This window comes from Heloderma suspectum, chromosome 2 (assembly GCF_057233095.1).
Source record: "Heloderma suspectum isolate Gila_16-S chromosome 2, 16-S_ref, whole genome shotgun sequence".
NCBI lineage: Eukaryota > Metazoa > Chordata > Lepidosauria > Squamata > Helodermatidae > Heloderma > Heloderma suspectum.
In genome coordinates this window covers 168,409,722-168,431,013 of record NC_139459.1, presented here as the reverse complement: position 1 = coordinate 168,431,013, position 21,292 = coordinate 168,409,722, and the positions used below count along the sequence as shown (strand labels likewise).

At 46.9% G+C, this 21,292-nt stretch overlaps 1 protein-coding gene across 1 annotated transcript in view; it reads left to right on the top strand.

Annotated features, from left to right (window-relative positions):
* The window catches only part of LOC146353171 (A.superbus venom factor 1-like), a 131,629-nt gene that overhangs the window by 103,243 nt on the left and 7,094 nt on the right, over window positions 1–21,292 (top strand). Inside the window, exons 33-38 of the mRNA XM_084835878.1 lie at window positions 760–847; window positions 9,617–9,706; window positions 14,222–14,327; window positions 15,549–15,638; window positions 16,762–16,848; window positions 18,001–18,084. Of these exons, the coding sequence (XP_084692004.1) occupies window positions 760–847; window positions 9,617–9,706; window positions 14,222–14,327; window positions 15,549–15,638; window positions 16,762–16,848; window positions 18,001–18,084 (545 nt within the window). The remainder of the gene's footprint in view (window positions 1–759; window positions 848–9,616; window positions 9,707–14,221; window positions 14,328–15,548; window positions 15,639–16,761; window positions 16,849–18,000; window positions 18,085–21,292) is intronic.

Below are 21,292 nucleotides of genomic sequence, written 5' to 3'. Positions count from 1 at the left end.
CATCAGGTTGAATGCTGGCTCCTCAGCCTGGTTCCTCTCCTCATACATCAGGTGGACTGACCACTTAAAAAAAAAGTAACACATGTTTGCTTATTCATACATCCTTTACATCCTTTACCTAACCCCCCCCCCCCCCCAGATTCACAAACAGTTGCATAACTATTCTGGAGATTGTGGGGAGAGATGTGTTAGTGATGTCATAGAAGCTAGCCAGTAGGTATCCTCCAAGACTGGCTTTCAACAGCACTTCCTCTTTCAAGTGAATTTCAGTTTAGGGGTGCAGGCCAGTCTGGATTGTGGAAATCCCCACTGAATCCTTTTTTAGACATTTGCACTGACCTAAATGACCAAGGGTGCAATCCTGTGCATGTTTAGACAGAAATATGTCCTACAGCTCCCAGCATTTCCCATACAGCATGACTGGCTGGGGGATGCTGGGAGTTGTAGGACTTATTTCTGTCTAAAACTGCATAGGATTGTGCCATAAGGCATCAGAAAAATTAGGTGTGTTGCATTCTTCCCTCTCCAACCCTCAATGCTCCCTCAACCAGCCGACTTGGGGAATTAGTTTACTATAATAGCATTAATATGATAAGCTAATGTAACTCAAGTCAGATCAATTTCTAAGCTATTAATTTTATTTATTTTTATTTCAGAGAATTTCTATACCGCTTTTGATTTTTTTTTAAATAAAACCCCAGAGTGGTTTACAACATAAAAGTAAATTCCTGTCACCTTTTTCTTCTATCCTCATTCTAGATACCTTGGTGACATTAATGCCACAATGTCCATAATTGATATCTCCATGCTCACTGGTTTTGTACCTGACACTGAAGACCTTAAGAGGGTAGGTAAAGCTTGCTTCATGCAGGAAATAGCTTATTTACAGGGCAGTCCTATGCATGTTTCAGTAGACATAATGGTGCCACCCAGTTAAAGACTTGTAACTGATTAATTTATGAGTTTTAGTCAATTAATTGAATAAAATATTCATTTCATTTATATATATTTGCATGAGGGTAAAACAATACTTCTGAAACATACTTCCTTTGATTTCAGATGTGTTGTAAGAGGAATCATGTTAGAAGGCACATTTGTCCTATGTGAGAGAGAAGGGAGAATGCCTCTTTTAAGAATGTGCTTCTCACCTGGTATTACCAGCAGTGTTATTAAAATAATATTTAAAAAACAAACCGCTGCCCAGTTAATGTGAGTTAATATTTTAGTCAATTAATCTTTTTCAAATTGACTAATCTACCTAATTAATTGATTAAACACTGAAGCCCTACTCAGAAGTAAATCCCACTATGTCCAATAGGGCTTATTTCGTTGTGTGTTTAGGATTACAGTCTTAATTGTCCTTTAGACAGTTGTTTATTCGGACCAGAAAATTCACTGCAGCCAATGAAAAGCTTTGAGTCATAGTATTAGATCTACAGAGAGAATAGATTCAGACTAATTGTGAATGCCACCATTTCTCCTGCAGTAACATATTGCCTACTGGGCTGGATACAAAAGAGAATGGCTGTTCCCAGCTTCTTCCCTGCAGACAGGTGTCCATGTAACCATATCCCCTGCCAAAGGTATCATGTAGCTTCCATTGTCAAAGGCTGCTGTACCATAAAGCAAGTTGAGGTGGCCAGTTAGTCAGCAGATTTTAGGTGCAGTTATGGATAGGGATGGGGAGAAATTCATTTGGCTTGCATTTTAATGGTAACTTACTTAATTTTGCACTTTCAAATCAATATGCAAACCAAAACTCAGTTATCCTTCAAAGTTCGCACTTCTCTGAATTTCACAATTGATTTCTCTAATCAAAAATGCATACTAAAATGTGTACATCAGGGGTAAATGCACACAAAAATGTGTATATTAGTGAAAATAAATTTAAAATGCATGATGTTAGGCAAATTGTTTGCAAAAAATGCATACATTCGGAGAAATGTGCACAAAAATACACATGAATTAAAATGCAAACTTCTCTGTAAGTGGGAGGGTGGAGCTGACAGGAATGGATTAATCCTCTCATCCATGAGATGGCAGGGCTAAAAGACTGATACAGTTCCCACTGTTAGAGGAGAAGCCTTTTGCTCTGCCTTGTAGGGAACAGTAGGGTGCTTAGCTTTCTCCTCAGCGACAGCTGATTTTAAAAAGAGATTAAAAAAAAAACCCAGAAAAAGAAAGCAAAGACAATCTGCTTTCTCTACCCCCATTCTATCATCGATTACTCAGCAGCGGGGAGGATTAGCTTGTTGAAATTGTCCCTCTGTTTCTTGGAGCCCACCTGGGCTTCCCTGGGCAGAGGTGAGGAGGTGAGCTGAATTGGACTCTGTCCCTCTCCACCACTGCCTGTTCAGACCGAGGAAGCCATTATGACTCGCCGATGGAGTCAGACATGTTGCTAAGTGAGGGAGGGGGAGCTGACATGCTGTAAACCTCACTGCCTCACTCAGTGGTGAGTGAGGCGGCCATTTTGGAAGCTGGTCTACCAGAGCACACTGCTCTTTCTCCTCCTGCACTGCCCTCCCCAAGGGGCTCGCAAGTAGCCAAGCCCATTCCCAGAGACCGGAGGCCCAGCAATGCCCTTCCAGGGGATCTGCTGTGATTGCTGGATCAATGATGAGTGTCCCATATGGCGGGGACACAGTAGCAACAACATAAAAGGCTCCATGGCAGAAGGAGGAGGAGGTTCCCCTTTTCTGCACCCAGTGGGTCATCATGTTCACCCTCGTTTTCCTCATCAGTTTCGGACCCCCACTCAAAACATAGGGGCACAACCAGGTACCACCGGGGGGGGGGGGCAGCAAACACAAGAAATCCAAGAAGGGGGAGAAGCTGAGCAGCCAGCCATCCCCAGGCAAGGCTCCCCCTCCTTCCAGAAGGCTGAATTCGGCTGGAGAGCAGAGGGAAATGGAGTTTGTCCGTGCAGCTGCGCAGTCCACAGAACCACCACCACCCTTCTCTAGCTACAGCTACTGTGGGAGAATCTGTCTCAGAGGTGGCCTCTGTCCTGGGTGAGCATTCCCAGGGAGGAACAGATATGGAGGAGGGGGAATTTCAGAGGGCGATCATCCTCCCTCCACTCCCCCATAATGAAGATTGTTTAAACAAGACATTTTCCCCATTATTCTTAATAAAAAGCAGTCAGCGTTTTAAATCTGCAGCACCTGCTTACTCACACCAAGGCAACCACTGCTGAAGATCAACCACAATAATGTGCTGAGGTTTCTCCGAGAGACATCCCCGCAGAGCCTACAGTCCCCTTCCCAAGGTTTTTCTCCAAAATTCTAGCTGCAGAGTAGAAGGACCCTGCCAAACAAGGGGCTTCCTTGGCAATGCACAAGAGGTTCTGTTCACTGGCTGCAGAGATCATGGAGTCACTGAGGTTCCAACTGTGGATGAACCACTGGCAGCCCTCACTTCTAAGTTGGTTTTCCATAAGGAATGGGGGAAGTCCAAATGGATCCTCGGATGGGGACACTTGCAGGATTTTGGGCACAAATGGAGTTTAATTTGTTCAGACAGGTGGGTTCTCAGGACTATATGTCTGGGATATACCCCTGAATTCCAAGCTGTCCCCAATGGTCCTTTTCTACCCTCGCTAGTGTCCAAGAATTGGGGAAAACACCTCAGAGTTCATGCAGCCACACAACGTCTACATGACATAGGGGATGTGGAACAGGTGCCTTGTGTAGAGCAACCTTCAGGTGTCTTTTCCATATTCTTCACAGTCCCCAAACAGAATGGGGCCTGGAGAACTATTCTGGACCTCAAGTTCCTCAACCAATTCGTCAGGAAGAGGAAGTTCAGGATGGAGACCCTGAGATCAACAACACAGGCAATTCTTCCAGGGGATCTGCTGGCCTCAATAGACCCCACAGAAGCTTATCTCCACATCCTGATCAGGGAATCACACCAGTGCTTCCTATGCTTTACATATGGCCAGGATTGGTTCTGGTTCAAGGCACTCCCTTTTGGACCTGTCTTTAGCTCCCCAGGTGTTCGCCAAGGTCTTAGTGGTGAGTCACCGCTGAACCCAGGGGTCCACATATACCATTATTTGGACGATCTAGTCATCAGAGTACTGACTACGGGGCAGGCACTGTCTCATGTATCAACTACTATTGCATGTCTCGAGCACAGCTTCATTGCCAACAGGACCAAGAGTCCCTTGACCCCCTCTCAGACAATATGGCACATGATAATAGACATGTAAGTGAAGCGAGTGCTCCTTTCACAGGAAAGGGCAGTCAAGATCCAGTCCTGCATCCTGACCCAGAAGAGGCCACCTCTGATGTATCATACATCATACACCCAGGGGGGGGTATGATGGCCTCCATCAACTCTGTGCCTTGGGCCAGGTTCCACTCCCATCCCCTGCAGTGGACTCTGCTTCCCTACTAGGCCCAGATTGCCCACAGAGAATATGTCATGCTGCCACTATTGCCACGGGTGATCCGATCCTTCTCTTGGTGGCTCAACCCTTGGCAACTCTCCAGGGGAGTATCCTGCAGGGAACCAACTCGGGTTCAAGCCACAACAGATGCTAGCCTGGAGGCCTAGGGAGCCCACTATCGGGGGCAGATAGCTCAGGGGATCTGGTCGACATTCGAGATGCAGCAGCCAATCTGTTGTCTGGAACTCGGAGCTCTTCACCTAGCCATTCGGGCTTTGATGACTTTGCTTCTCCACAAGCATGTTGTGGTGTGTACACACAACATATCAGCAACAGCATATATAAGTCATCAAGGCCATTCTCAGTCCTGTGCTGTACAGGAGGAGATGAACCTACTGCTCACATGGGCGAAGATCCACCTGACATCACTCACGGCAGAGTACGTCAAGGGGGAGTTGAACGTCCAGGCGGACTGGTCGAGCCATTTGGTGATTCAGCAACAGGAATGGTGTCTTCATCACAATGTTTTTCAACAGATTTCCAAAAGATAAGGGACTCCTGTGATAGACCTATTTGCCAGCAGTGCCAACACCAAAACCCAGAGATACCTTGCCATGTACCAAGATCCACAAGCAGAGGCAGTGGACACAAGGTCTATGACCTGGCCCCAGGGGCTACTGTACGCTTTTCCTCCCTTTCTCTTGCTCGCCAAAGTTCTGTGCAAGGTGAGGTTGCTGAAGGCACAGGTGGTACTATTAGCTCCATATTGGCCACAGAGACCGTGTTTTTTAGACGTTCAGGAGCTCTGCGTGGGTCACCCATAGAGACTTTCAGTTCAGCCGGATCTGCTACGTCATGGTCCAGTTTGCCATCCGGACCCAGAATGGCTGCAGCTGACTGCATGGAGATTGAACAGTAACAGTTGTTAGGGGCTGGACTGTCGGAAGAAGCGGTCAAGACCATGTTAGCATCAAGGAAGCCTTCAACAAACAACATTTACCAGATGACTTGGCTCGCCTTCCAAAGGTGATGTAGACAGCATCAAATATCCCCTAATGCTGCTGTCCTTCCAGAGTTGCTCAGTTTCCTCAGAGCAGGCTTGGACCAAGGTCTCTCAACCAACACCTTAAAAAGACAGATAGCAGCTTTGAGTAATGTCCTACATTGAGACACACACTAGTTTTTGTCAGCCTATCCTCAAGCCCACCGGTGGTTCATTGATTTCCCACTTGGGACCTCACCTTGGTGCTCAGAGCTCTCACAAAGGCTTCCTTTGTGCCAATCAGAACTATCCCCCAGAACCATCAAAACTGTGGGTCTAGTGGCCCTGACATCAGCTAGGAGGATCAGGGAGACTGGTGCCCTTTCACTCCAGGATGGTCTCTGCACTTCCCATGCAGATAGGGTAGTTCTGAGACCAGACCCCGCCTTTATTCCAAAGGTAAATACCAGTTTCCATAGGGCCCAAGAAGTAGTGCTACCTGATTTCTGCCCCAAGCTAGTCCATCCTAAGGAAAAGGAGTGGCACAACCTGGATGTTCATAGGTCCCTCAAAGTGTATATCAGACACTCAGCCTCTTTGTCTCCTTTAATTTAGGGGAACAGGTAGCAACAGGACCTACGCCCTGGTCCCAGGGCATAGTCTGAAGGCACATGAGGCAGCCACCTTGCTGAAGCTAAGCAGGTTTGGGTCTGGTCAGTGCTTGGAGTGGAGACTACCTGGGAACCACATGTAGCCACCTTGAGTTCCATGATGGAAGAAAGGTGGGATAGAAATGTAACAAATACATAAATAATAGAAAAGCCGCTGGGTTAGGGCTTGCATAGTCTTAGGATACCAGTCCCAGGGTAGCTTGTCACCAGGTGTCACTCCGTCCAGGTGGTGGCCACAACAGCGGAAATTGACACTCAGGCCCCTCTGGAGGATATTTCCAAAGCAGCTACCTGAGCAAAGCCTTCCACCTTTATCTGCCACTATAGGATTGATAAGTATGCTTCAGCGGATGCATCCTTCAGACATCGGGTGTTGCAGAGGGTATTGTAACCTTCACTCTCCCACCCTGTTCTTGGGATACTGCTATTGTACATCCCATTCCTCTTGGCTCCACCCTCTGCTGACTGAGAATGGAAAGTTGGACTTACCATGAAGTGTCCTTCTTGTCAGCAAAGGGCAGACCCCAGAGTCCCTCCCTTGGCTCAGGTTTGCCTGGTCTGGGTCTGTCTGAGTGGGTGGGGATCAGCGTGTTGCGTTTACGTGGTACCCCACTAGGGAGATAGGGTGTCCTATGATTCATTCTTCTATCTGTTTGGTCCAGTTTTTTTGGGCAAGCCACATTTATGTTGGGTTGTGACTAGAGTGGTTTTATCGGTTCGCAATTGTTCTCATGCAAGTCTTTTTACAAATGTATGAGTTCGAAGTACAGCTGAAGTCAAGTCCTATGACTGAGGGGATTCTCCTCTCACAGTGGGAAATGTATCGATCTTTTAACCCTGCCTTGTCATGGAGGAGAGGATTAACCCATCCCTGTTAGGCCCACCCTTTGCTGACCAGAAGGACACTTCGCAGTAAGTCCAACTCTCTGGTGTTAAAAAAAATATCAACGTTTGGGACAAACCAAATTTAAGACTGAAAAAGTTCTCAAAGTTCAGGACTAATTGAACTTCAGAGTAGAGAAAAGAAAAACTGAAATTGATACATTCATCCATCACTCGTTATGGGCAGTAGAGTGGGAATTAAACAGTTCTGAGCCACAGAACACAGAACACTGGGTCACAGTCCACTGGGATGTACTCCTACTCTTTGAACCACAAGGCTCTTAGAAATAAATAGGAGCCATGCAGGAGCCTCCATTTCCAAATGCCTGAGGCTGCCCCCGTCCATTGTGGCTTGCATTAAATGGGTGGCATTACCAGGTGGAATATATCAAAGATGTAAAACATTTTGCCAGGCCACGCTTTATGCTCTCAGTTTTAGAACCGAAAGTCCTGTAACTACTAGGGGGAGCAGTCCTATGGCCCCTAGACAGCATCTGGGGGGTCACGGGATACTTTGGATTCCCAGATCCGAGGTCAGAGAGTGCATTCTGACCTCGGAGGTGGGAATCCACGCTCCGTCCCTCTCCCCCTCGCAGTTGGTGGGAAAAGAACTGTGCCTGCTGCCTCTTGGAGATTGGGAACTTGACCTCAGAGAGGGGGTAAGGGGGGCGGGGAGGGGACTGGAGAAGCTGGGATACAAGTTATTACAAGTTCCAGTTTCCTTCCCTGCTGATCCAAAGTCCCCAGCTAGATGGGCAAAAAAGCCTGTCTAGTGAAAATGCAGAGGGGGAGAACAGGGAGACAGTGATCACCCCCACCGCTCCCCCCACTCTGTGCTGGAGGCTCATGAGCCTCCACGTTCAGAGGCTTATGAACATTGACACCATGAACAATGGGACTGCAACCTGAAAGGATGTTCACATATCAGTAAATAGAGCCAATGTTGTTGTTCAGTCGTTCAGTCGTGTCCGGCTCTTCGTGACCCCATGGAACACAGCACGCCAGGCCTTCCTGTCCTGCGCTCTCTCCCGGAGTGTGCTCAAGTCCATATTCATTGCATCAGTGATGCTATCTAGCCATCTCATCCTCTGCCGTCCCCTTCTCCTTTTGCCCTCAGTCTTTCCCAGCATCAGGGTCTTTTCCAGGGAGTTTTCTCTTCGCATTAGGCGGCCAAAATATTGGAGCTTCAGCTTCAGTATCTGTCCTTCCAATGAGCACTCAGGGTTGATTTCCTTTAGGATGGACTGATTTGACCTCCTTGCAGTCCAGGGGACGCGTAAGAGTCTTCTCCAGCACCACAGTTTGAAAGCATCAATTCTTCGATGCTCAGCCTTCCTTACAGTCCAGCTCTCACAGCCATACATTACTACTGGGAAATAGAGTCAATATGATGCCACAACCCTGTAATACAGACAGAATAAGCACATGATTAAATGTGATGTACAACTCACTCTGTTTAGGGATGTGCAAAAGCTAGGGATGGGGGAGAATTTCTCCCCGAAACTTCGGGGGGCCGAGCGCCAATGCATTCGGTCCTCCGAAGGTTGTTCGGGGAGAACTTCTCCGCCCCCCCGCCCCCGCCCCCCCCCCCCGGGATGGGACTTACCTGTCACGAATGTCCCTCCCGGCGGCGGGTCCCGGCGGGGGTTCGGCAGATCTTTGTCAGGGACGGCAGCCGGTCTTTTGACCGGCTGCCGCCGCCGCCATTTCAAGGACAGTAAAAAAAAAAAAAAAACCCTGTGATAGGCTACGTGACGATTAACGTAGCCTATCACGGCTAGATTTGCAAAGTCAGCCATGATAGGCTACATTAATCGTCACGTAGCCTATCATGGGTGACTTAAAAAAAAAAAAAAAGTGCGTACGGCTAATGGCGGCCCCCATAGGGAGCCGCCTCTCGCGTTCCTTATTTGGTCCCTGTAGTCTACGTAAATCTTTACGTAGACTACAGGGACCAAATAAGGAACGTGAATGGCAGCTCCCTATGGGGGCCGCCATTTGCGTATGCGCTTTTTTTTTCCCAAAGTCACCCGTGATAGGCTACATGACGATTAACATAGCCTATCACGGCTGACTTTGCAGATCTAGCCGTGATAGGCTACGTTAATCATTACGTAGCCTATCACAGGGGCGTTGTTGTTTTTTTCCTTTTGAAGTTTGCGGCCGGGGAGACGGGGTGCTTCTCCCCGGCCTGAATTTTGGCCGGGCGAGGCGGGAAGCCTCCCTCCCGGCCTGAATTTCGGCCGGGCGAGGAGGGAAGCCTCCCCCCCGGCCTGAACTTCGGGGGGAGCAGCGAAGCGCCTCCCCCCCACCGCGAAGCAAGCTGCGAGACCAGGTAAGTGACTTTCGTGCACCCCTAGCAAAAGCCCTCTGAGAAATTTCACAAATTGTATCAAAACTCTTTACCTCCCTGAAAATTTTCCAGATGTTTACTACATGCTTAAAATCCCACATTCATCCTATATTTGATTTTAGAAGGAATTTGGTGGAACTCCCCTGGCAGATTTCTCTAATCTTATTGAAACTCTTTCTGTTTATCTCAAAATCCTCCAGGTGCCTTTCTTGAGCATACACCTCCAAATTTGATTTGAATTTAGCTGTAGATAATATGCTCCTGAGCGATTAGTTGCCTGTGTGCACCATGCAATACAGGGTGTATGCTAATTATGTTATATCTCTGTTTAGCTTTCTGAAGGAGTAGACAAATATATCACCCGGTTTGAACTTGACAACATCAAGTCTGAAAGAGGGAACGTCCTCCTCTACTTGTATAAGGTAAAGAGTAATGAAGGAGGAAAGTGCGGTATATGCAAGGTCTGCATGGGATGAAGAGGATGAGATGTGGATATTTTCTTGAGCTGAATCAAAAAGCATGTTATGTATGCATGCATGCATGTATGTATGTATGTATTCATTCATTCATTCATTCATTCATTCATTCATTATAAAAGTGTCTATTCCACACGTCAAGCAAGTAACGTGGGTGGTTAATAAGTTCCCATGGCAGTTTTTGGGGGGTGGGTTTACATGATCATTTTCAGCCATGCTGGCTTTGTGGCATGTGCTGGGCACCCGCGGGTGCCCATTTTATAACCCAACCCCTGCTCATAGGTGGTCACAATGTCCAAACCCGGTGACGGTGGGTTGTTGGTGTGGTTAACAAACCACCCAGAACCCATGGGCTGTTTTAGAATCATGGGTGGTTTATTAACCACACCAGTAGCCCACCCTTGCTGAGTTTGGGTGACACGACCACCTACGAGTGGGCACCCAGCACATGCTGCAAACCATGGTGGCTTATTTAAGCCTCTGTAGCTGAAAAAGTGTGAATCAGGTCATTGTGGTGGGGATGCCCTGCTGTGTTGTGCATTGCCTGACTGGGAGGTAGGTTACACTGAGAAACAATGAGGTCGCACACTGAATTTCATGGTAGAGCTGGGCTTTGAAGCCAAGCCTTCCCAATCAAGTCAAGATCCTATATCTTTTAAGAGTTGCGTAGAACTAAGCAGTGAAGAGCAGGAGGTTGCTTGCCCTGAAAGTGAATCAGGCCCCTTGAAGCAGCCCAGGCAGTCACTGAAAACCTTTGAAGGGTGTTCCAGCATTTGAAAGAATGCTTGAAAGGGCCCAGTTCCCACCCATCTACCTGCCAGCCCAATGGGGAGGGCTTACCGTGGGGACAGCGACAGAGTTTCAGGTGGTGGCAACTCTGGCAGCGGCCTTTCTCCACACTGCTTCTAAACTGAAGATGTTGCTGTGGTATCTTCTTCCTAGAATCATGGGGTTTGATCTATAGCCACCATCATCCTTGGTGGGAAATGTCAGAATCATATTCTGCCAGGATAATGGGAACTGTAGTTCAACCCCAATGAACCCACACAAAAGAAGACATCACAGCATCAATACACTTGCAGTCTCTTCTTCAATTCAGAAGGAGGAGAGGCCCCACCACCACATATTGCCACCAGAGCTATTGCTATCACCATCTGCTACCCTGTCCTGCCTCCCAAGGTAAGTGTTTTTCCCTTGAGGACCAGAACAAACTTGTGTGCGTGCACACAATCGGGGTGGGTCCCACCCTGATTCTGCTCTCAGAAATCAAACAGAGGTGTTCACCTATACGAGCACCCACACTCAAGTTGTCACAACACTCCTACAAAGAAATGAGAATTTCATGGTATGGAGGTTGGTGAAGTTGATGAGGAACTTGTGTACAAATGCTTTTGTGTACAAGTGCAAAAATCTCTAAAGCTAGCATTGTTAGGCAGGTATTGTGGCTCATTGATAAATTCCATTTATGGTGGGGCCTCCTTTGGACTGCAAGAACAGTAACTTATTCAAGCATCTGATAGGCAAAATGCATGACTGGAATGCCAAGTTAGGTGGAGATCCACAGGTCTAACAGACCTGGTTACTATTGGGCAGTATCTTATTAAGAAGTATGCTCTAATTCAAATTAACACACATTTACATACATGTAAACTAAGCACACACATGAGGGAACGTTTGGTGTTGAACTCGAGGCACTTAGGAACACCTGATACCCCCAAAGCTGAGACAGTCAGAGACCACAGGCAGGTTCTTGAAAGCAGTTCTTCATTATATTAAAGAAGAATTTTAAATGACTTAAAATCACACATCAGAGGAATTACAATCATACTTCCAAAAGAAATTAACACTGAGACAGTTAAAAGATAGCCCACATTTAAAAACCAGTAGTAAAGCTAGGACATTGGCTCTACAGTAAAGAGGGAGTTGTGTTTCCCTCATTTCTGCCTGGGAAAATGTCTTTCTGTTACATTTGTGTCCTTTTTGACCAGAGAAAGTGTACAACCAGGATTTGAACCCCTGACCATCAAACTATAAACCATGTGTGCTAAATGGAACCTCCATATTTAGAGGCAGATGTTTTGGCCTGCAACTCACATCAGCCCTAGCCAGCATGGCCAATAGCGAGGAATGATAGAAGTTGTAAGTCAAAACATGTGGAGGGCCACACTTTGCCCACCCCTGCACAAAAAACCCTCATCCTTCCATCCAGTTTGCACAGGGCGTTGGTGAGATACAAGTTTCTCCTTCAGTCCTGAAGATATACCAGGAGTGCGTTACTCCTCCCACTCATAGGCAGGGCTATGCAAATGATGTCATTCTTAGTCTCTTTCAGGCAGTGGGAGGAGCCCTATCTCCCCTCCCCCCATTGGCTCTGGTCATGCCTGCTTCAAAGCAAAGGGATCTTCCCAGAGCTTCAGCTCTGTGAACAGTCTTTGTCGTGCCAGCTTCCCCGCCAACCCTTCCTCATATGAGCTAGTCAGTGAGGATGGAAAGTGAGTCAAAACAACATTTCTTTACCTGCCAGGTAGCCTCCCATTTTTTTACTTTGATGAGGTAAATGGTTACTTTGATCCTGCCAAATGGCTGTTGTCCACCATGGAAGACAAAAACCAGCATTGGCTGCAAGGAAGTGGAAGGAGCTCCAGGACCAGTTCTTGCAAGGAGGCACAAGCAACAGTGAGGGAATGTCCTTCTTTTGGCTGGCAGCAGGGTTTTCTGAGGAACCTCCCCAGGATGCCAGACCACCGCCTAGCAGTTTTGAGGCAGCACCACTCAATCACTGCCTGAAGTGCGAAATGACAGGTGGAGTGAAACCCTGGTAAGAAAGGAAGGCCCTCCCACAAACCAGGCCTGCTTTTCTTCTCTGCCCTCAGTAGATGATGGCAAGTCCCTTCACCTAGAGTAGAGGTGCACAACGCATGGCCTGCAGGCCACGTGCGGCCCCCAGCCACATTTTGTGCAACTCTGATGTCCCGCTCACCAAATCCACCACCACCCCACTGCTAATTGATGTTCTTGGGAGCGGGAAAGCTAAAGCTTCCTCCTTCCCATTGTGACCCAGAAGTAGCCAGCATTGCTGCTAGGAGTGCAGAGACAGAAATGCCAGTTGGGGTTGCTGAGAGGGAAGGAGGCTAAAGCTTCCTCCTCCCCCCAGCAACCCAAAAGCAGCAGTCCAGATTATTCCCCTCCAACCACAACCCCGAAGCAGCCCCCCCGCCCATGACGTTGTGAGTATCACTGGAATGGGAGCAGGGTTAAAGTCTATGTGCTACACCAATGTGCACGTGTGTGTGTGGGTGCAAATGTGTGCATGTGCAACCCCCAGCCCCCCGTCAACATCAGATGCAGCCCTCAGGCCGAGAAGGTTGCGTACCCTGACCTAGAGTTTGTCAACTGGATAAAATGGGTGCTAGCCAGGGTTTAGGAAATTGAATTAATTGGCCCGGAAGAGAAACTTAAACCTAAAACTTGCCACGGTAGCCGCCTTCTCCTTCCTCTTTGGCACGCAGCCCTGAGGATTAGGTTCGAAGAGTGGGGCCCCTTCATTTTGGGCAGAGCAGTGCATAAGTGCTGTCAGATGGGAGGAGCCACCGTTCTTCCGCTGAAAGCAGCTAGGCATGAAACCATAGAGTCACAGAGTTAGAAGAGACCCCAAAGGGCATCTCATCCAACCCTCTGCCAATACAGGAAATCCCCTCCTACATCACCCCTGATACGTGGTCATCCCGCCACTGCCTAAAAACCTCTTAACAAAGGAGAGTCCACCACGTTCCACAGCAGTCTGTTGCACTGTTGATCCGCTCATACCTCCGGGGGCTTCTTCTTTATGTTTAGTCAAAATCCCCTTGCTTATAATTTGAACCTATCAGTTTGGATCCTATCCTAGTCTGGAGCAACAGAAAACAATTTTTCTCCATCATGTATGTGACAACCCTTCAGATATTTCAAGGTGGCTGTCATATAACTTCTAGTCTCTTCTCCAGTCTAACCATACCCAACTCTTAAGCCTTTCCTTAGGGACTTGGTCTCCAGGTCCTTCACCATGTTTGTTGCCTTCCCCTGGTCATGTTCCAGTTTGTTGATGTCCTTCTTAAACTGAGGTGCCCAGAATTGAGCCTAGTATTCTAGGTGAGATCTGGCCAAAACTAAAGTACCATTCCTTCTCATGATCTAGACACAATATTTCTGTTGATGCATTGTAGAACTGAATTAGTCTTTTGTGCTGCCACATCACACTGATGATTCATATTTGAGGTCTACTAAAACCCCTTGATCCTTCTCCCATGTTAAGCCAGGTGTCACCCATCCTTTGCCTACCTCTTGCCTACAAAGCCAAGTGGGCGCTCCTGGATAACCCCCAACCACTAAGAGAATGAACATCCACAGTAAGTCCTATGTTCCTTTCTCCAGTAGAAGGTTGGCACATAAAGACTTGTTCTCTCTCTTTTCTCCTCATCCTAGGTCTCTAACACACAGGAGGAATGTCTGGAATTTAAAGCTTACAGGCATTTTGAAGTTGGCCTCATTCAGCCGGGATCGGTCAAGGTCTACAGCTATTATTCTCTAGGTAATGGCAACTATAGCTCTGCTAATGGAGAGGATAGTTGGGGCTAAATGTATTGCAAAACATTACTTGGTTTCCAAATGTTTGGGAGAGGGGGGGGTTGTCCCCATTTTACATGTGCAGAATCGTGAAATAACATTGATAGTACTGAAAAACAGCAACAGCAGATCAGAATACTATTGGACTGTGGGTAACTGTACTAATTCAGCTTTAACACAGCATGAAATGACAAGAAAAACAGCAGTGTGCTTTGGTGGGCAGAGTGGGCCAGACCAAGGTATTTTTTGCTCCTCCAAACATTAGGCCCTGCCTAATTCAAGGGGTGCATCTCTAGGATCCCTTGCAATAGTGCAGGACCATGGAAAGCCAGTTGGTGGCCAGTAGGCTCCATATTATTATTATTATTATTATTATTATTATTATTATTATTTCCATAGCCGAGGCTCATTTGGCCTCAAAGCCATTTTACATGGCCCCTGAAAGCCCTACCAAATTCAAATCCAGGTGTGATAACATTGTGTGCTTGTAGTTTCACTTATAAGGAAAGTTAAAAGTCTTTTCAAAGTGTACGAAATATTCCATATGTTAATATTTCCTAAGCATTACTCAGCAACTCTGAGGCCCTTAATTGCTAGATGGTGCGTTCTTTATTGCAGAGCCTGGCAACTTGTGAAGGGGGATGGTTTGTGCTGCAAAATACATTTCCAGTGCCCCCAGACCTCTATTTGGAGGTTTGTGTTCCCCACCCCAAGAGTACAGATGCTGGCCATTCATGTCAGGAGAGATTCTAGGATACAACCATTAAAAACATGGCCTCAGGTGACCACATAGGGAAGCTTGTGCAGCTGATCTGGCCTTCCTTATAGATTTCTATCACATAAAGTCAGGTTAATGTGTCACTAATATTCTCCTTGGGAAAAATGGGTACCTCACCCCATTCTATGCACTTCCCAAGGCTTTCCTTTTCAGATTTTCTCCTAAGGAATTGAGGCTGCAATCCAATAACCATTTATTTGGAAGTAACCCACATTGAATTCAATGGGAATTTACATCTGAAACATGTAAAGAATTCCAGTGTAAATCATAATCTACATGGGCTTGTCAATGTGAACTTGGATTCCTGCATTGAGCAGGGGGTTGGACTTGATGGCCTTGTAGGCCCCTCCCAACCCTACTATTCTATGATTCTATGAAGCAGGAACATCTCTCCATTCCTTCTTCCAGATGACCAGTGCACCAAGTTCTACCATCTATCCAAAGAAAGTGGCCTCCTCAGTAAGATATGCCAAGGTGATGTTTGCCGGTGCGCAGAAGGTTAGTTGGGGTTGAGAGAGGAGATGCTGCTTCTATTCACACAAACTCAGATTTGGAGGGAGGCTGAAACCTGGGATAATGTGGAATCTGTGGTCTCTGGTTCTGTCAGACTTAATCCAGGATGTATCTATGATCTGTAGGATGGTTTAGGGCAGGGGTGGGCAGATCTCCAGATACTTTGGAATTCAACTTCCAGAAGCCCCTGCCAGCATGGCCAATTGTCACGTGTCAGGAATGCTGAGAGTTGAAGTCAAAAACATCTGGAGATCTACTTTCAGCCCATACTTGGTTTAGGGTAGGTGCTGTTTAACCTTGCAAATTATGAGGCTAACATGATTAGGGTGGCAAGGAGCTTCTTCAGGCCCCAGTGCAAACTTTTAAATGGCAGAGACAGAACACAGGTCACTGATGTGTTTTGGCCATTTCAGCATGCTTATTATCCTGCACAATAATTTCTGTTGTCATTGTGGGAATGACAAACAAAAGCATGGCCACGTGCATTACAGTTTTACAAAACCACTTACCCTTATTAGTTATTTTATAAACATAATACCCTTGTTTGGGCAAAGAATAGTGTAAGTTGAACCCATTTGTATGAAGAGAAGATTGTGGTGATAGAGTATTGCTAGGAGCACTGCTGAGTTCCAAAAATATTTGGAAATGGGTGCCTGGGAAGAGGAGAATCACAGAGTTCAATGGCAAGCGCCATCTGAAGCCAAATTAGGTTTCCTATCATACCAGTCTCCGGTAAGAATAGCAGCTAGTATTTCAAGGTCTCCTCTAATCTGCATGGTGTGGACCAGGCCATCTGCCCGCCATGCAAGGGCTTCTAGGGTAATGCAACCATGGGAACCAACCACAGTGATCCGATCAACAAAGCTGTCTAGTAGCGAGTATCAGGGTGGGGTCAGTGAAAAGCCAATAAGCACCAGATTCTGCCAGGCTTCAGCACCAATCCATCAGATTGTGCTCTGCCTGCCTTCGCACTGTTTTTGAAATCACAGCATGGCTGCCCCTATGAGCAGTGTACCACATCCAGTTAGTAATACCCCCTGGAGATCTAGGGAGACCTTCTGTGCTTCTATGTCTTCATTCTCTCCCTCTCTCTCTCCCTCTCCCAAAGAAAACTGCTACAAGCGCAATGAGGCAGAAGACTCCATCAGCGTGGAGCAACGAATTGGTGCGGCCTGCGGGCCAGGAGTGGATTATGGTAACTACAGTTTAGACTGAGGAATCCTATCAATGTGGATACAAATTAGATTTGAATCGATGAGCAGGTTTTAGATTTAGTGGTGCCAAAATGCAGTGAGATATTCAGTCTCTCGAAAGGACAGAAGCCTTAGCAGCACTGATGATTCATCCTATGTATATTTACCTGGGCCCCATCTACATGGCACCGCTTTGACCCCCCACCCCGTCGCAACTGCGCAGCAATGCAACTTCGAATCAGCATGCCCTGAGGTACACTCACGCTATACTGCGCGCTTCCCTTACAGACTTGCCGTGCCCTTTTTTTTTTTTTTTTTTTTGCCATTTTACTGAAATGTGCAGCTGTGCAGTCCCCTGAGTGTGGGGGTGCGATGCTTCAGTGGCTGTTTTGTATTTGAGGGGCTCTGCTGTGTCTTTCCATCCCTTTTTAGGTAAAAAGTGGGTGTTTTGTGCGCCTTCATTTCCGCACCATCAGTTTGCCAGTTCCCCAGCTCGAGACTCTCGCAACAGTTCACACTCATAAGCATGAGTGCTACGTGCCTAGCCATCGCTCCAAAATGGTGGCTGGAGCAATGTTGGTCCTTCCCCAAGAGCCCCCTGCCCCTGGCCCTTGGGTACCGAGTCCACAACTGTTGCAAAGATACGAAGCTGCAAAACTGTGCGAAAGTGTGATTAAATAGATGAAAACGCCCCTCTGTGCCTCTTTAACTGTGAAGGGATGGGGGGAGTGAAGGGGCGTCACAGAATGATGCAAGTACTACGCACGCCTACAACACTCCCACTGCAAAATGCGAAGTCGGTTCGTGGAAGGAACAGATGGCCTGCAGCCTTAGGGAAACTCACAGCAAACCCAAAAAATCTCAGTAAAACAACTCCTTGGAACTCCGCATTTTCCAGGCAAAAACCAGGGATGGCTGCAAAGTCTCGACTGTGTCATCTATCACGAGGGACCTCGACTCGCAGGTGCCCTGGAGTAAAAGCCCGGTGTAAATGGGGCCCTGGAAGTAAGTCCCATTGTTTTTAGTGGGGCTTACTCCCAGATCAGTGTGCACAGGATTGCGCTGTAAGTCTCGCTGCTTGCTAAGGAACCTGAGGCCTTTATGGGGGAAATAATGTAATAGTCTTAATTTACACCTTTTCTCTGTCTTTTAAGTGTACAAAACCAGTCTGATTCGAACAGAAGAAAAAAATGGTTTTGACAACTACATCATGACGATTCTGGACGTTATTAAAGCAGGTAACATTTCTTTCCTGAAGGGAAAAAAAGCCTTGAATAAAAAAGCAAGAGAGCATTTCCTTTTAATAATCCTTGATTTAAAGCCTTGCATTAGTCTAAGTTGGTGACTTTTCAGACTTCGTAGGAATCCTTCATGTTGCTTGGAAGCTTATCAGGGGAACAAGATTAGTGATGGCAGATAAGCTTCTCTGCAAGATATCTTGCCCATCCCTACCAGTCTTACTCTGCAGTACATAGACATGGACAAGTGTTGGGTTTACTCTAGGACACATTCACAGAATGTGCACTTGGGAACATTTCCCAGAATCCTTTGCAACACACAGGGTTCCTTGGTAGGCAACCTGATGTAGAATGGGCTCCCTGAAGCTAGATAGTATGAAAACAACTGGTCGAGGTTAATAACTAGGGGCTGGGGGCTGGCAAGGGCAACAGTTGAAACCTGAAAGAAGGGGGAGAGAGTCTCAAACTGCTGCTTGAAAGTATTAGTTTGTTATTGCTTAGTGCCTTACTAACAGCTTATCATCATATTCTAGCTCAAAGGTGGGCCATCAGTTGGGGGGGGCAGGAGGGACAGAGCCACACTTGCGTACTTGAGTCAAACATCTAGCCAGACATTCAAACTGATGTTTTTTAAAGCATTTTGTTACCACTAATGACATGCTGTGGTGAGGGAGGGAGTGCCCCAAACTGTGTTGTCTCCCTTAGTGGAGTTGCACATGTGAAAAGCAGCAGAGCTCCATGCATGCTCCTTTCGCCACCTTCGCTCCAGCCGCTTGCTCTAAGAATGCCCCCAGCCAATCAGAAAAGGCAGGCTGCTTACCTGTAACTGTAGGTCTTCAAGTGGTCATCTTTGCATTCACATATACGGAATGTGCCTGCACGGAGCCTTGATTTCGGAAACTTCTATAGCTGAGGATTGTTTTGCCGGGAGCCCTCCATCCTACTCGCATGTCCCCAGCAGGTTCCCACCTTCCTCCTCAATTCCCTGGGACTGACTAATTTGAAAACCAAGGAGAATCTCACACTTTGGTACCATCCTCAGCAGCGACATCAACACCAAAGAGGACACGGTGGGAGGGTTGTGTGAATGCACAGATGACCACTCGAAGAACTACCATTACAGGAAAGCAACCTGCCTTTCTTCTTTGTGAACTCTGTGCATCACACATATGGGCGATTAACAAGCTGACTTATCGGAGGTCGGTAGGTGCTCGCCTGATGTCCTGTTGAAGGCTGGAAGACAGAACCACACGACTGAAGTTGCAGCTCCTCCTTGCTTGAACATGGAGTCTATAATGAGAAATAAAGGTGGACAGTTTCAACCAAGTGGCCATTCTGCATAACTCTGGGATCAACACTCCTCTCCCGAGAGCTGTCGACATCGTTACACCTTGCATGGAATGAGCCTTAATCAATCCCGACAGCTCGAGTCCAGGAATTTCATATGCCAGCTTGATGGTGTGTACAATCCAAGAGGCAAATCTTTGTGATGATACAGGAAATCCTTTCTTGGATCCCCCATAGCAAACAAATAGCTGCTGTGACTTATGAAACGATTCCCTCCTGGCTTTATAAAATGTGAGTGTTCAGCGAATGTCCAGGGCATGTAATACTGTCTCCAACAGTGAAGCTGAAGACAGAAAGAAAGGTGGCAGCATAATGTCCTGGTTGAGGTGGAACTGGGATACCACCTTCAGTAAGAAATTGAAGTCAGGCCAGAGTACTACTTTGTCCCTATGAAACACCAGGAAAGGAGTGTCAATTCGAAGGGTGCGCAATTCACTCGACCTCCTTGCTGTACTGATATCCACTAGGAATGCAACTTTCCATGAAAGGAGAAGAAGATTGGTCTTCGCCATTGGCTCAAACGGTTTCAAAGTCAGGGCCTTCAGAACAACCAGTAAACTCCACTGAGGAACAATGATTCTAATTGGAGGGGCTAGGTTCTTAAGTCCTTTCAGGAACTGGCATGTGACAGGGTAAGTAAATACATGGAAACCCTGTATAAGTTTGCGGTAAGCTGACATGGCCCATAAATAGACTTGGAATTATGCAAATGTGAGTCCCTTTTGGAACAGCAAATGCAAAAAGATAAATATGCTGTCCAAGGAGTCCAACATCAGATTCAGTTTATTAGACTCTACAAACTTGATGAACATCTTCCACTTGCTCGCATACGCTTTCCTTGTGGCCGGCTTACAAGCAGCTTGTAGAACCGCTTGCACGTCAGAGGAAAATTCATTCCTCACTGATGAATTCTCCATGCTGTGAGTTTGAGCATCCCTAGCTCCAGATTTTGGATGCAACCCCAATTCCTTGTTTACGTGTCGCTACTGACGGGAGCCTAATGAAGTTCCTGTTTGCTAGACTGAAGAGAGGGCAAACCAGTGTGTCTTGGCCACCATGGTGTTATGAGAATGCAGTCCGCACCATCTGCCCTGATCTTTTAAAGAACTCCTGGGATGAAAGGTAAGTGTGACTGAGTCCACTAGGAAGTTGTCCTTGCTTGCTATGTCTAGAGCGGTAAGAACGATTCCTCTTGGAATGGCCCAGTTGAAGATCTCCATAGTTCTGGTGACAAGGCGAGACAAACGTGCTCCTCCTTGTTTGTTGAGGTGCCACAGTACTGCAGTGTTGTCTGTTAGTACCTGAACATGCCTGTTTTGGAGATACCGCTTGAAGGAACAGAGAGCCTTTTTTACTGCCAAGAGCTCCAGCACATTGATATGGAGATGCTTCTTAGTGCCATTCCATTTGCTTTGAATCTGTAGGGGGCCATCACGAGCTCCCCACCCCAGGAGTGAAGCACCAGCCACTAGTTTCCAGGAAGGTGTCGGATGAACAAATGGCATGCCCCCAAACAAGTTGAGCAAATCTATCCACCACGAAAGAGTGGTTGCAATTTTCTCTAGTATCCTCAAGCTGACCCGATGAGCATTGGCAGAACTTGGAAAAACCCTTAGGAATCAATTTTGTAAGGGTCACATTCAAAGCCTTGCTCAAGTTGTCCTGCAGTGCCGAAAGAGTTTGTCTGCCAACTTGGAAAGAGTCATAGCCTGATGCCAGGGAAATTAGGCTCCAGCGGTAATCGAATTCAAGACCGCTCCGATAAACGATATTATCCGAGTCTGTTCCAATTTGGAGTTTTTTCACTGAGGTAGAGACTTAATGCACTGATAAGATTTCAAATAACCAGTAGTGCTCGGAT